This window comes from Microtus oregoni, unplaced genomic scaffold (genome assembly GCF_018167655.1).
Source record: "Microtus oregoni isolate MIOR12 unplaced genomic scaffold, Mior012 000073F_ref0000255, whole genome shotgun sequence".
In the NCBI taxonomy this organism is placed as follows: domain Eukaryota; kingdom Metazoa; phylum Chordata; class Mammalia; order Rodentia; family Cricetidae; genus Microtus; species Microtus oregoni.
The window spans coordinates 724,842-740,762 of NW_024543986.1; the positions used below are offsets into that span (position 1 = coordinate 724,842).

At 38.2% G+C, this 15,921-nt stretch overlaps 1 protein-coding gene across 2 annotated transcripts in view; it reads right to left on the reverse strand.

Annotated features, from left to right (window-relative positions):
• LOC121441131 (amine oxidase [flavin-containing] B-like) overlaps positions 1–15,921 on the reverse strand; it is a 103,200-nt gene that overhangs the window by 43,201 nt on the left and 44,078 nt on the right. For both annotated transcript variants that reach the window (XM_041642264.1, XM_041642265.1), the window contains exons 2-3: positions 12,272–12,366; positions 10,708–10,845 (exon numbers count right to left, since the gene is read on the reverse strand). In XM_041642264.1, coding sequence (XP_041498198.1) covers positions 10,708–10,845; positions 12,272–12,366 — 233 coding nt within the window. The remainder of the gene's footprint in view (positions 1–10,707; positions 10,846–12,271; positions 12,367–15,921) is intronic.

The following is a 15,921-nucleotide window of genomic DNA, read 5'->3' on the forward strand; positions in this document are numbered from 1 at the left end:
CCTCCCAGATTCAAAGTGAAGGGGACATGGGACTGTCATATCCTTCTCCATAGGACCAAGACTGGACAGCCTCCTTTACTCAGCTTCAGAGTTTAAAATCCAGGAGATGGGAATATACCGGCTCACAAGGAGGCAGAGTGAAGCTGGGCATGGTGCTGCACACCTTAATCTCAACACTTGTAGAATGAGTCAAGAGATTATAAATCTGGGACCACTATGGGCTACATATCCAATTAAATGCCATCCTGGGTTATTTAGTAAAACTCTGTGTTTAAGATGAACAAAGAGTGGCCAGAGATTTGGATCAGCCTTTAAGAACACGTGCTGATCGCACAAAGGACCAAAGTTTGGTTTTCAGCATCAACATTGGGTGACTCACAACTGTCTAGAACTCCAGCTCTGGTAGATCCAACACTCTTTTCTGGTTTTCATGAGCACTTGTTGTAGTGATAAGAGCGGCGGGGCTGCATCCCCAGCACCCCGGCTGCCCACATGGCTAGCTTATGCTCCAAAATAGTTACACGGAAATGGTATTCTTTTAAACACTGCTTGGCCCTTTAGCTCTAGCCCTTACTGGCTAATCCTGATATCCCGATCAACCCATCTCTAAAAATCTGTGAGCACCGGTCTTAGTGAGCACCTGTCTTACCAGGAAGATTCTAGCCTATGTTCATCCTGGGTCGGAGCTTCATCGCGTGTGTCTCAGAGAGCAGAGCTGTCATGTCTGCCCTGGAGATGGGAGCATGGCGTCTCTCTCTCTGAGGCGTCTTACCTCACTTCCTCTTCCTCCCAGCATTCTGTTCTGTTTACTCCTCCCACCTATGTTTTAACCTATGAGGGCCAGCCAAGCAGTTTCTTTATTTTTTTAACCAATGACCTTCCTCCATCATTTCCCCTTTTTCTGTTTAAACAAAAAGGAAAGGCTTTAACTTTAACATAGCAAAATTACATATAACAAAACAGTTATTAAGCAAGAATTACAGTTACAATATTTATATCTACCTTATCTTTTATCCTGAGTTGGTCACAGTCAGGAACAAACTATCACACACATTAAGATATTGGCCCTATGTGAAAGCTATTTTTGCTCATTATAAAAGTTTTCTCTGCAATTTCTTGAGTCCTTCAAGGTTTGGGGAACCAGTCAATACCTTCATTTACAGCTGTCTTTCTGGTTACTTCACCTTCATTAAGTTCCAACTAATATGCACCAAAGTCATAGGGACATGCCATAACCTATACATACAGGAGAGTATTCTCAAAGTGAATGGATTCTAATCTGCCCTTAGGAAGCAACAGGAATACAAGGAATTTCATTTCAATTTACTTCCGACTTCATTGTGATGCCAGATGTTTGCAGCTACAGCATAAATAATTTGTGATGTAATATAAGACCTATGTTGTGAGAACTAAGATTTATAGTGATGCTTTAATTTTTAAAGATGGATTAGGAATGTTTTTTAAAAAATACATGGGCCAGGCAGTAGTGTCACACACCTTTAATCCCAACACTTGGGAAGCAGAGGCAGATGGATCTCTGTGAGTTCGAGGCCAGACTGGTCTACAAGAGCTAGTTCCAGGACAGGCCCCAAAGTTACAGAGAAACCGTGTCTTGAAAAAAAATTTTTTTAAAAAGTGGATTACACTAAACCCTTAAGGCATCAGTTTTCTAATTCGGTAGCCACTAGACACATGATGAGCATGTGGTGTGTGATTGATTCAAATAGTACATATTATATATTATACTAAACATTGGTTTTTACAAAGGTTGTTACAAAATAGAATACAAAATGTAGCATTAATGATGATTTATATTGATTACATTAAAAGGTTGAGAAGATAGATTTTAGATATATTGGATGCAATATGATATATTATTATTTTTAATACTTAGTACAATAACAGTTAGTGAAAAAGAGACCATGAGTTTGATGGAGAGTAGTAATGACTTATGGGAGGGTTTGAAGGAAGTAAAGGGAAGGGAGAAATGTTGTAGGTGTATATCAAAAATTAAAAAAAAACATGAAAATTGTATGTGTACTGGTGTTTTGCCTTCATTTATGTCTTTCTACCACACTCTTGCCTGGTGTTGACAGACAACAGAAGAATGATTCAGATCCCATGGAAAGAGAGTTACAGATAGCTGTGAGCCACCATCTAGGGGCTGAAAATCTAACCTGGGTCCTCTGGAAGAGCAGCCAGTGCTCTTAACCACTAAACTACCTCTCCAGCCCCATGTAAGATGTATTATTAAAATCTACTTGATCTTTATTTTTCATCTGTTATTGTGACTTCTAGGAAACTTGAAATTGCTTATGTGAATATATTTTATTTAGACTGGACAAGACAGTTTTGAGCTATTTGAAATGAGATTTCAAATTATATATATGACAAAAAGAAAGCGAAATGAATGTATTTCGGTACCCTGAACTCAGTTCCATAAGAATAAGAATATTGGCAATGACTGGCCCTGGCAACCTCAGGAAAGGTTTGCAACTTAGCTAATCATAGCCAAATTCTATTCTAATCTAAAGAAATTAGATCAAAATGGAAAGAATTTTAGAAGTTAAGCAGAACCAGAAAGGGGCATTTTGTTTATTTTCTATGATTACTTTAGCCTGGGCATGTGAGTTTGCCTGCAGCCAAATGCTGATCTCCCAGACTACTCTTAGCTCAAGAAACAAACAGAGGAAGGAAGACTGAATTTAAAGCGTCAGCCCCCAGTTCAGCGTACAAGAAGCTTACAAAAATATTTTTAGGGCCTGTTTTACTTCCAAAAGGAATTTGAAAATCTTGGTTCTACCTGGTGTCTCATACTTGATGTCAAGAATTAGAAAAGTGTGTTTTCCAGGCTGGATCGATGACTCAGAAGTTAAGATAACACATTGCTCTCTCAGAGTAGTTTAGTTTTCAACATCTTAAGTAGGCAGCTGACAACCACTGGTAACTCTGGAGGATTTGATGTCCTCTTCTGGAGTCTATGGACATCTGCATTCACATGCATGTGCACACACATGCACACACATTTAGAAAATAAATATTTTAAAAGTGAATTTTTCAAAGAAAACCAAATTGTCCTACATATTAAAATGTTCATAAAATCTTCAGGGTATCACAGTAGCTTTGGTTGTGACAGTATTACTGAGTGTTTTCTCTCAAAATGCATTCTCTTTAAAACCTAGTAGTATTTTATCTTTTCAGATGGAAAAATAATGGTACAAAGTGCAAATAACATAGCAAGGTGACAGAGAAGTTCATTTGTAGTAATTAATGATGGTGACAATGTCAGGGGGAGAAAACACATGAGAGAGAGAGATTGGGAAAAATCTGTAGTTTAGTAATACTAAGAAAAGAAAGAGCCTTTGGGATTCTGCTTTCAAGCAGATGCTTTGGGATCTAGATTTTGTAAGCACTAAGTCTGGTTAGAAGTAGCTTGGTTATTGTTAATGACAATGTAACCCAGGAGGCTACTGTCTAAACAGTAGAGAGGCACAAAGCTCAGCTGGAAACAGGAGCCCAACTTCTTTTCACAAGTCTTGAGCTCACTAATGCCTGTGTGTCTAATATATTTTTAAAAATAAACATGACAGGAGGTCTTTGTAAAAAATGAATGATACAAAAAGAAAGGAACATATCCCCTCATATAACAAAATTTATGTTTGAAAAACACTGTACAATTCAGTGTATGGCACTGTAGGCCTTTTTACAAGTCTCCACAAAATAGAAATATGGGTAAGGGAATAGATAGATGATTGCTATATCAAGATAGACAAATGGGTTATTGAGAGAGAGAAATGAAACATAAAATGAAGAAAGGAAGAAGGCAGGAAAGAAAGGACACATAATTAACTTGAGAATTAAATTCCATTTAAGGTTACAACATTAAATGACATACAAGCCTTTAAACTTAAAGGAAGAGACAAAAACTGAACTAAACCAAAGGAAGGCATGAGCCTAAATACATATTTTGTAATTGCCACAGAAGGATTAAATAAAAAGATGATGAAATTCACAGAGAGAGTTCAGGGTTTGTTTATATGAAGTACAAGTTCAGCATTGGTATACATGGATAGCCTCCTATGAAGGATTAAAGGCATTTTTCTCCTCACCTTCCTGTTTTTCTGACTGTTAACCATACAATTTTTAAACAGTATTAAGGCTTTTAATGCCAGTTATGTTCTGGGTTACAATAGTCAATTATTGTCTTTCTTCATATTTAAGTTTATTGAATGTAGTAACACCAATCTCACCACAGTTGAGCTTTTCCTGGAGCCAACTTTGAATCATAAATTGGTAATAAAAAATCATATTTTGTTTTTTTCCCCTTATTTTGTTTTTTTAAAGAAAACAAGCAATGTTTTTTCATTTAGCACACCAATTCCAGTTCTCACTCCCTCCTCTCTTCCCATTCCATCCATTTATCACCTCACCCCAAAACCAATCCTCAGAGAGGGTAAGGCATATCGCTTTGGGGAAGGTTCAAGGCCCTCTGTACTATATCTAGGCTGAGCAAGGTATCCATCCAAAGAGGATGGGTTCCCAAAAAGCCAGTACATACAGTCGGGATAAATCCTGGTGCCACTGCCAGTGGTCCCACAATCTGCCCCAGTTATACAACTGTCACCCACATTCAGAGGGTCTAATTTGGTTCTATGCTGGTTCCTTCCCTGTCTGGCTGGAGTTGATGAACTCCCATTAGCTCAGGTAGACTGTTTCTGTGGTTGAACCCATCATGGTCTTGACCTCTTTGCTTATATTGTCCCTCTTCCCACTCTTGAACTGGATTTTGGGAGCTCAACCCAGTGCTCCACTGCAGGTGTCTGCCTCTGTTTCCATCAGTTGCTGGATGAAGGTTCTATGGTGACATTTAACATATTCATCAATCTGACTACAGGGCAAGACCAGTTCAGGTGTCCTCTCCTCCATTGCTTAGGGTCTTAACTGGTGTCATCCTTGTGGATTCCTGGGAATTTCTCTAGTGTCAGGTTTCTTGGTAGCCCCATAATGGCTCCCTCAATCGAAATATCTCTTTCCTTCCTTCATCTCGACTATCCTGTTCCTTCAAGTTCTCTGCCCCCTTCCCTTCTCCCCTCCTCTTTCCCGTCTGTCCTCCCTTCTCTGCCTGTCACAATTGGTAATATTTTGAAATAGAGCACTGCTAGGGCAAAACTTTCAAACAGCCAGAAACCAGGGGCCACTGGATTAAAAGGCAGAGAAAGCAGCAAAACCCTGGGAGAACTGTTGCTGAAGGTGGATCTGGTGGCCCTTGCCTATAACCCCAACAGCCCAGGTGCTTGAGGCAGGAAGATGGGAGTTTGAGGTCAGTCTGTGATGCATAATGAGAACTTGTTTCCAATCAAAATATACAAACAAAAGTGAGGATGAAAAAGAAAACTGTTGCTAGGCTAATTTGAAAAACAGACCGTACTTTGCTACTTGAAGTTCTCACAGAAACTGCTGAAAAGATTGGTAGGGATTATCTGCTTAACTTGCTAGTGCACTTGCTCTTGGCAGAGGAATAGCTTTAGAGGCCAAACAGCCAAGTTTAGGAACCTTAAAATTACTTCACCATCAATTTTCAAAGAGTATGAACTAGTGTTCTCATGGGAAGTTTGAAGGAAGGCCTTGATTGGGATTTGACAGCCTACCAAGGATTATCCCTAGAGAAGACTGCTTCTCCCTTCTCAGCAGGCTTTCCCTGCCTGTAGCTCTCCATCTAGTTGCCAGATTTCCCCCGACCACATTAGCATGCCCATCGGTACTGTCACTTTTCAGACCTCCTTTAGACAATCATACGGTTGAGATTTCATGGCTACAGCTTCTCTATATCTCAAGGCAGACATCCTGGTCGCCCGAATCTTATCTTTCCACCCCTCTTCCATGATGTTTCTTGATCTGTAAGTAGAATTGTGCTGTAGATATATCTATTGAGCCTGGGCTCCCCCAGCTAGCTGATCTCTGCATTTTTACCAGTTTGAGGTTTCTGCAGTGATCTTCACCTGTTGCAAAAAGTAACTTCTTTGATAAGGGGAGAGAGCTAAACGTATTGGTGGGCATAAGGATTAGTGTTTAGAATGCACTTAGAAATTATAGTGGTTTAGGAACATGGCGGTCATTATAATGGCACTTATATTCTGAAGGTAAGCAACAGCTGTCTAATTGGATTTAAGGCCGTGTCCATAGGGAATGAATGACTAATACTGTAAACTTAGCCATTATTCTTGGCTGCTGACCCCATGGACTTAGCAGAGATCCTATTACCATCATTGTTGTGGTTCATAGACATTGCAGCTAGATAGGACTATTAATTGCTTTTCTCCTTTGGCATCTTGCATAACAGAATAATTTTCATTTGTTAGATGCAACTATCATTTGGATACATTATTTTTCAGTATTTTCTACTCCAATGTCAAGAGACGGTTGAGGGAGTTCACTGAAATGGAATTATTGCAGAGGGAGACCTTGTTGTTTTTATGTGATTTTCATGCACCAGGTTTTCTTTCCTTTTTCTTTTTTAAAAAGTTTTTCGAGATAGGGTTTCTCTGTGTAGCCCTGGCTGTCATGAAACTCACTCTGTAGACCAGGCTGGTCTTAAACTCACAGATATCCACCTGCTTCTGCCTCCCAAGTGCTGGAATTAAAGGCAGGAGTCACCACCACCCGGTGCACCGGGTAGTGGATTTCAGAGTTGTCAACAAGACTGAGGAGTGGTGCCAAGTGTTCCCTCTTCCCAGTTTGTTTAGGCAACAGCAGTTCTAACAGTAACAAATGGATAATCCAATACTGAGATGTCTCTTCAGTCACATGCTTCTGCAGAACTGAGGCTGACCATAACAACACAAAAAGGACTTTGACAATAAACTTTGCTTCTGTCCACAGGCAAGCAGGTTAAGACTGAAATGCCTTTTTTTTTTGCTCGTTTTCTCTCTATAATGGAAGGCTAGAAATAAGTATCACTATGAAGCTTTGCTTTTAGTGTTAAGTCACATTACACCTTTGCATTAACCAATAACTAGTTACATGAGCCTTAAGTCCTAAGGTGGTTCCATGTGTACTTATATTTAGTTTCAATTCTCATATACATGTAAGCTTCTCAAACAGAAATTTCCTTTACTGATAGCCTCAGAATTATCTCCAAAATCTCCAAAGTAGGAATTCAGAAGAACAATAACCAACGAATAAAACAGTCACCTATTTATGCACTTGAAAACACATACACAATGATAGAGGAGGGGGCAAAAGCCCAAAATACAGCAGTTTCATAAAAAGTGTTTTATTATATTTTTTCTTTTAAAAGGGAAATGGTCATATCCAAGCCATCTAGATAGCTATCTTCTGAATGATACCATAAGAAAGTAACACCAGAATATAAGTGGATTCCTAAAAAATAATTGCTAAAAACTAATGGCTGCATCACTAACTTTATTAATTTTTTTTAGTATATATTAATTATATAAATAATGGGTTTCATTATGGCATACTGTATGTAAAAACATGTTGTAAATTATATAAATTTGAGCCAAAGTGATCAATTTTCTCACTGATAATTAGATGTCGTAACTTTGGTATTATTTCTTTCATCACAAAGCTATCTTTGGCAAAATCACATTTTGACAATATAAAACAGATCGATAGTAACACTAAAAGAATGCCGATCCTTAGCTACACACAGTTTAGAGGGAATGGATCTAGGTGCTATATAGACCTGTTCATTACACCAGGGGTTATGGGTCCCTATTAGGGATACAGCAAGAACATAAACAATCTGACATTAACACTCATGCAAGAAATTAAAAACAAACAAAGAAAACATTCCTGTGACAAGCTAACTAGGAGGATCTGATGACACAGCAAACAGCATACTACTAGATCCATCTTAGCATTCTAGTTAAGAAATGCATTAAAGTCCACAGAAAAAAATCAAGGAAAAATATTATATATTTCCATAAACTGCAGTTTGTGCTCAGAGGCAATAATTATTAAAGTAGGAAATAGAGGCCAATGCTCAAACTGCCAAAGTTGCCTTTCCTAAGAGAAGAGATTGGATTCTGAACCACTGGTTGGCATGTAGGAGGAGATCAAGTGCTGGTAAGAATCTCAGAAATAGACAAGTCAATCAGAAACTTTTTATAGGTTAAAAATATGAAACGTGTCACATGGCCAAGTACAAGAATGGTGCAAAGTAGGGAAGAAGTTTTAGTTTGGGACCAATGACTTCGTTATTTTCTTAGCATGAAAGCCTTCACTGGACATAGCCACTGAGAGCCCAGTGTACCACATCATCTGCATTGCAGACCTCCAGTGTCATTGTTGGCTCAGTTTTGCTCACACTAGTGAGAATTAATTAGAGATAAAATTGTTATACCAAGCATAAATTTATGTACATGCATGTGACTTTATAAAATTCACAGATATTTCCCATTTCCTCCAGCAGAGGTCAGACAGCAGCAGTCCTGGACTATGAAAATTGAGGAAGCCATAGAATATTTGAGAGTGATTTTATTTTCAAGAAAAGATAATGGAGGATTTCTTTGTAAAGTGTTTTCCTCTACTCATATTGTCTAACTATTTCTTACAGCAGGCATGCCTTACTTGTGCAATAACAAAAAACATCAACAATCACTTTAAATTTTATAAAGAGTACATTGGCATATATATTCACCCTGTATTAAGTCACAGACACTGCTTCATTATTTATGTGTTCTTAACTGAGCACAGGTTAATAGAATAGGGTAAAAAGGACGCACATTTGGCATCCACTGTAAAATAAAATGATTTAAGGGCAACATCATGTCCACTGTTGATATCTGGAAGCATTCTTTCTTAAACAAGAAAGAATCTTACAGCTGTAAGATTGGCAGCATGACACAAAGCCTCCTAGACACAGCGCAGAGGCAGGAGCACCTGGAAAGTGCAAAGACAACAGCCAGTGTGCACTGCAATCCTCTCCTTTGTCTGCAGAAACCTACTAGATCTTGATGCTGCAGTCACTCAGTTTCTGCAAGTCATGTAGGCAGAATAAGGAAGACATTTTTTTTAATGGTCAATTTGACAACACATTTAAAAATCAAAGAAGCTAACACAGAAAGTTTACTGAGGACAGCCTTGGTAAGCAAGTCACACTATCACCATGCCGCCTTTCCGTGACTCTTTCATATTGATAAAAAAAGAAAAGGCTTAGAAAACAAGGTCTTTTGAAGGATAATCATTTTATACTCCATTATGCCAAATCAAATAGCTGCTTCATATCTATATTACTAAATGATTTATAATGTCTGGTTTGCTACTTGTGCTTCTTAATCATATCACACAAATGTAAGGCCATTAAATTGTTATACAAATCAAAACTATTAGTAGTTTTTTTTATTTTGTTGTTTTGATTTAACTTTGGATGGTCATGGGAACAAAATGCTAGGGCATGCTCATACAAGCTTAGCTAGTGTTCTTGCACCTAGGGCTTCATAAATGCTTAGCATGTTCCCACAAACCTAGACTCTCATACATGTTAAGCATATGCTTACAAACATACTATCATGCATGCTTAGCATATGATCTACTTCAAGCTACTCTCTTAGCTCCTCTTTCTTCCATTTTTTCTGAGGGAGTAATGTTTTCCTGTGGCAATAAGTTTCTATGGCTTCCTTCCACCTCTGGGAGCAACTGAAGAAAAGAGAAATGAAATAAAAAAAAACTCTATCAGAGCAGTTGGAGTGGCTCACAATTTTAATCTCAACACTCTAGAGGAAGAAACAGACAGGCTTTGAGACTAGGTCAAGGCTTGGCTACATAATTAGACCATCTTAAATAAAGAGAATATAAATAAAACCTTCTAGTAGTTCTTCTGTGGTGGGACTCCACAGTGATGCCTAGAATAGATGGCTCTTTGCTTAGCCTAAATTATCAATGGCTTCTGGAGTAAAGTGAGGATTATGGAAAAATGGGGGAATAGGGAGGTGTGAGACAGAAGGAGTCCTTAAGGGAGAACCAGAATCCACAAAAAGGTGTGGTCAGTGAGAAATCCTCAGAGACTCTTTTGTCTGCCAGAGTTTCTGTTTTTCAAAAGTGGTCCATTCCTCAAACCCTTGGCAATGTGTGCTACACAGATTCTCTGATGAACTCAAGGAAATTAATAGATGAGGTAAATGTTAACCCTGACTAGCACAGGGAAAAAGAAGAGACCTGTAGGCCATGAGAGGTGAATAAGTATAGCTTTGGAGGAGGAGACAATGAGTCACAAATGATCCTAGTACAGAAAGAGAGACACAACATATTCAAGTAAATCTTGGGAGGGGAGTCAATGGAGAGTCCATGACATGGGTGTGCTTTGATTATCAAGCCACTTTTACATCAATTTCTAGAGAAGAATAACTTTAACTGACATGTAGGATACAATGCCAAACATATCAAAATATCTGAGAAGTTTGTAATAGAAACAGTGTTTGTAATAGAAAGTCTAGGGAAACATTTGAAAACTATAAATAGATTTTTACATAACATGCAAGTGCCACAGGTATTTAAATAGAGATACTTAATAAGCAAATCATAAATATTTTTCTACTGAATTTGTAATATAGTTTACTAAATGGAAGTACGATTTTGTCAACAGCTTTCCTAACTAGATTTAGAATTGCCACCCAATTTATCTTTGATCATAATGAATGTATTCTGAGAAGGGCTGAAAACCTTCCGTGCCTGTTTTAGGCTTACCTTCACATGGTGGATCAGACGTTCAACTTCATTCACTTTATAGGTCTCCAATCCCAGCTCCTTGGCCAACCGTAGGATACGATTCTGTGTTGGTCCAACATAAGATCCTCCAAGGTCCACATATTTAACATTTTTATTCTGTTGTTTCATGGGGAAAAAAAACAAAGATGACTGTTTGAAACAACATTTCTAAAATAAACATTTCTGAAACAAGCAATTAACATCAAAGAGGTTATAGATCCGTTTGAGCTGCATCTGTGGAAAACTGAGTTCTGTTCTCAACTCTTCTTTTCCTGAATTACATGACTTAATTATTAAATCAATCTTTAATTTAAAAGAAAATTGACCACTGAAAAGGCAAGGCACATCAGAACCCATCACTCACAATACAGCCCAATATCTCTGACTACACCTCAGTCAAACTGGAAACTTATGAGTCAGTGACATGAGTAGTGGCATGACTTGTCTGTGTTGATTTCATCATTTGCTGTCTAGTCCCTGCTCCCCCAAAGGAGTCGTTTGTCACAATAAAAAGAATATTATTCTCTATGGACAAATAAAACATACTATAGATACACACAACGGAACACTATCCACATTTTACAAAGAGGAAAATTCTGTCATTTAGCACAACAAACATGCATCTGCTGAACATTATGCTAAGTGAAATAAATCAGAGAAAGGGAAGTGTCACATAATTTTACTTATATGTGGAATCCAAAAAGAGTTAAACTCCTAAAAATAAAGAATACTATGGTGTGTACTAGAGGTTTCAAGGGTGTGAATGTTAGGGAGAGAGGGAATGAGGAGTGACTGGCCAAAGCATACAAGCTTCAGCAAGATAAGAGGAATAAGTTTTGAGCTGTGATGTATATATTCAAAAAACCTAAGAGTAGATTTCAAGTATGTTGTCACAAAAAATGTCGAGTGTGTGAGATAACAGTTAATAAGCTTGATTTAATCACCCACATTGTATATGTATCATGTTGTACTCCATAAATGTAGCATAATTATGATTTGATGTTTAAAAACAAAATAAATTAAAATAGATAAATGAATAAGTAACTGAAATGAGACTCCCCATGCATCCCTGAATTTAGTTTGTATAAACAGAGAGAAGGAAGAAAGAGTTGAAAGAGAAGTAAATTCAGAGAAGTTTGGGCAACTCATGTGCTTAGCATGTGCAAGTTCCTGGATGGAAGATTCTTAGCACTCATGATGATGATGATGGTAAAGAAAAAGAGAGGCATAAGGAAAATTTTGGAGTCATGTTATCCCCTCTTATAAAGTCAGTAACAAAGACTTTCAGGGAATACAAAAGTCTAAAAACACAATTCAGGGGTGGACAGTGGTGGTACAAACCTTTAATTCCAGCACTTGGGAGGCAAGGGAAGGCAGATCTCAGTGAATTAGAGGCTAGCCTAGTCTACAAAGCGAGTTTCAGGACAGCCTGGACTATTACACAGAGAAACCCTGTCTCAGAAACCAAAAAGAAGGAAAGAAAAAGAAAAACCACAACTCATGCTTCAGACCATGTTTCTCATTCCGATTCTTAGTGTCTTACCCTAATTGTGTAAGTCCTGCCTCCCACACGATCCCGTGCTTCCAGAACCACCACACTGAGGCCAGAGTCATGCAGAAGTTTGGCTGCTGCCATACCTGGAGAAATGTATAAGAAAACATTAGGAAGAAATCTGCTACAGGAATGCAGACACATGCCACATGCTACTGGCCAACAAGAACAGTCACAATCACACAAGCTCTACTATACAACTTAAGGCATAGATGGAATTCTCTGTAGTGGCCTCCAGTCTCCATCTATGAAACCACATGATACTTTTAGAAAGAATAAAATATGCTTCATTAGCAGTGACTATCTGAATAAACATTCCATGACACTATGCCAATAATATCCCTATTTTAACAACTAAATTATAAGTCAGACAACCTAATGCAGGAGCACAATCAAGAACATTCATATGCTGGAACCAAAAAGGTCCAATGCTAGCCACATACTCCATTTTCAGTTTGAGTCTGAGAAGCAAAAATGTGGGAGAGAACAAGCCTTCAGCAGTCATGAGTGGACCTAGGCTTTACTGGGAAATTGGACTTTTGAAAGTTCACAAAATATTTCAAATCTAAGGTCATAAAAACTGACCCTATATACATCTTAATTTCAGATATGCCTGATCACTGCTCAGATACACCAGCTCAGATATGGTTGATCAGGCCTGATCAAGGATGAAATGGCTCCATCCATGTACTTTAATTGTTCATTTAGTCAAAATTATTTCTTGAGTGCCCGTGTATAGTCGTTTGTCTAATGCATCCCAGACACAGCTTGGAAATCCCTGCACTCATTTTTGTGTGTGAGGTGACTTTTGAAAGGAACATTTTTCTCTCATATTGAAAATAGATTTTTTTCTCACATAATATATCCTGATATGTTTTCATCTCACTCTACTCCTCCCAGCTCCTCTCCAGTCACCCTCCTGCCTGAATCCACCCCTATTCTGTCTCTCAGTAGAAAACAAACAAGGTCCCATGTCTTTAAAACCACTCGGGCTATAGCTGTGATTCAAAAGTAGGTCATTTGCTTAGCATCTGGGAAACCCAAGGTTTCTCTCCATAGCACTGCCAAATATAAATATATGAAATACAAGCACTCCCAGAATACAGCAAGAGCTGACCCCAAGAACAGATGCTCTTTCAGTAAATTGAATTTACTTCTTGCTTCACAAAACCAAACAAAATCAAAGAAATGCCAAAATGCTACTGTACCTCACAGATACATGAAACAGTTCCTCTTTCATAAACAATGACTACATGATGTTAGGCCCCACTACCACAGCACACCTAATGCTCCCTACCAGTAAACTATGGTCTTGTTTCCTTGTATCAATTCATGCTGGGAGTGTAGTTTAGTATTGATGTACTTTTCTAGCTCATGTGAAACACTAGGTTCCATCTCCAGTTGCATTAAAAAGAAAAAAGGGAGACTTATAGTACATTGTTTTAATAAATGCATTCCAACAGGCTAGTGGGCTAAAGTTCTTTGATAGCCTCTTTGTTGTTGTTGTTGTTGTTTTTGTATTTTTTTTTCAAGACAGGGTTTCTCTGTGTAACAGTACTTGCTGTCCTGGAACTAGCTCTTGTAGACCAGGCTGGCCTTGAACTCACTGAGATCTGCCTGCCTCTGCCTCCCGAGTGCTGGGACTAAAGGTGTACACCACCACCCGGCTTGTTAGCCTCTTTTTCTGCCTGGGCCTACATTGAAAGTAAGTGAAAAAGCAGTTCCTTTCCAGCATCTGTGTCTGACTCAAGGTCAGTCTCATCTCTGGTGACGTCTCTCAATGTGCACTACAGTGAGAATCCCCACTTCTAAGAATCTTTTTCACTTTATCAAGACCAATGTGTTTTGAAGACACACTTGACTGTTGTGGGCTGGTAAGAATCCATTGGACATAATCTGAGTCTGAGTGCAGAAGCATAATGAGCCAAAGGGTGATTTTCACAAAGGAAACCCATTTTCCAGAGGGATTGGATCAACATTTCATTGTTTGATGTAATGTCTCTTTCCATCCCTTTCCCCAGAGGCAGGCTCAATGCTTCCGGTGGGTGGCAGAGCAAGCTCCCAGAGTCCACACTGTGAGCAGTCACACTTGTAGCACAGAAGCATCTCAGGACTCAGTTTTAGGAATGCAGGGCTTGAAGTTTTAACTCCAGTATCTCAATTTCACCCCCATAACAGGAAATAACTATAACCATTTTTTTACTAAAATTCAAAATTGCAGACAATCTGAGGACCTTTTTCTTATCAATCATCACTCCAAGATATCAAACACACAGCCATAACAGCAGCAGTTACCAGCAAGTTCATGTAGAGCTCAGCAGCATGTTCTTTAAACAAAAGAACCAGGAAGGAAATACAGCCCAACTCCCAGACACTCACATATGCGAATCCACAAAGGGTACCCCTGTCTTTTAATGAATACAGCTGCTCAATAGTATCTGACGAGAAGCATACAGTTATTAAAACAAACCATGAAATCGAGCTCGCTCTACCTTTTTTACATTATAATTATGCACAAAAATGACAAAAACATTATTAAGCAATATGTAAGTATGTTTTTTTGAAATCCCCTTTTTTAAATTTATGTTCAGGATGCTTGAGGGAACATTTGAAACATCTGTTAGGCATCAGCTGACAAAAAGGGAAAATTAAAAATGCAAAAATTGATTTAACTGGAACAAATGAGGATGGCTTAGGGCATCATTGAATTTAGCAGTCAGAGTCCAGTCAGGATGTGATTAAGATGGTGAAGAAGGGGTACCTGTCAAGGGATGCCACAGTGATGACAGATAAAGAGACAGGGAATTGACTACTTAAACAATAGGCAAATGCTACCTCTCCCGAGCATCCTGGCTCAAAATGTATTATTCTCCTGGGTTTCATTGTGTTTTGGATTTGGAAGCTTTAAAACATTTGTCACTGAAAGGATGCCGGAAATGTCTATGTTCAATAATTCCTGTTTTAAAACCTTCGTAAATTATGAGCAATTTTGACCTCCCAAAACACTAGACAAGATAGTTGTCCCTGACTAAACATGAAGCAGTTTCTGAATATAATATAATAATACTTTTAAGGGATTCATACTATCAGCTACCACCTAAAATATGGAGCACTTACTTTTGTGTTCAATGCTTTCTACAAAGCCTACTTTGTCTTCAACACAAGGGGGAGAACTATTTTTATTCTTAATTTCAACAACCAGATAGGTTACATAATTAGTAAATGGTAGAACCAGAGTTGAACTCAAACCTCACCTCTTAGCCACTATTCTTGGTCCAAAAAAAAGGAAGATTAAAAATATAATAACATGATATAGCAATCCTTAGAAATATAATAACATGATATAGCAATCCTTAGAAATTATCTGAAAGCATTCTGCTATCTGTCTAAATATTAGGAACCAGCACACAATCAGTTTTCCTTTTGAACAGATGTTTGGCTTCTGAAACGGATTCCAAAGCAAGCTTATCATCACTGTGCACTCCTGCAGGGTTAATGAAATTTGACTTTAATGTGCAGAGTCAATTAATATTTCACAAAATAGTTGTTTGGTTCTTTCAGAAATAGTTCATATAGGCCCTTAAGACACAAATAATAGAAATACACATATAATGCTATGAAATTGCAGAAAGATTGCATTT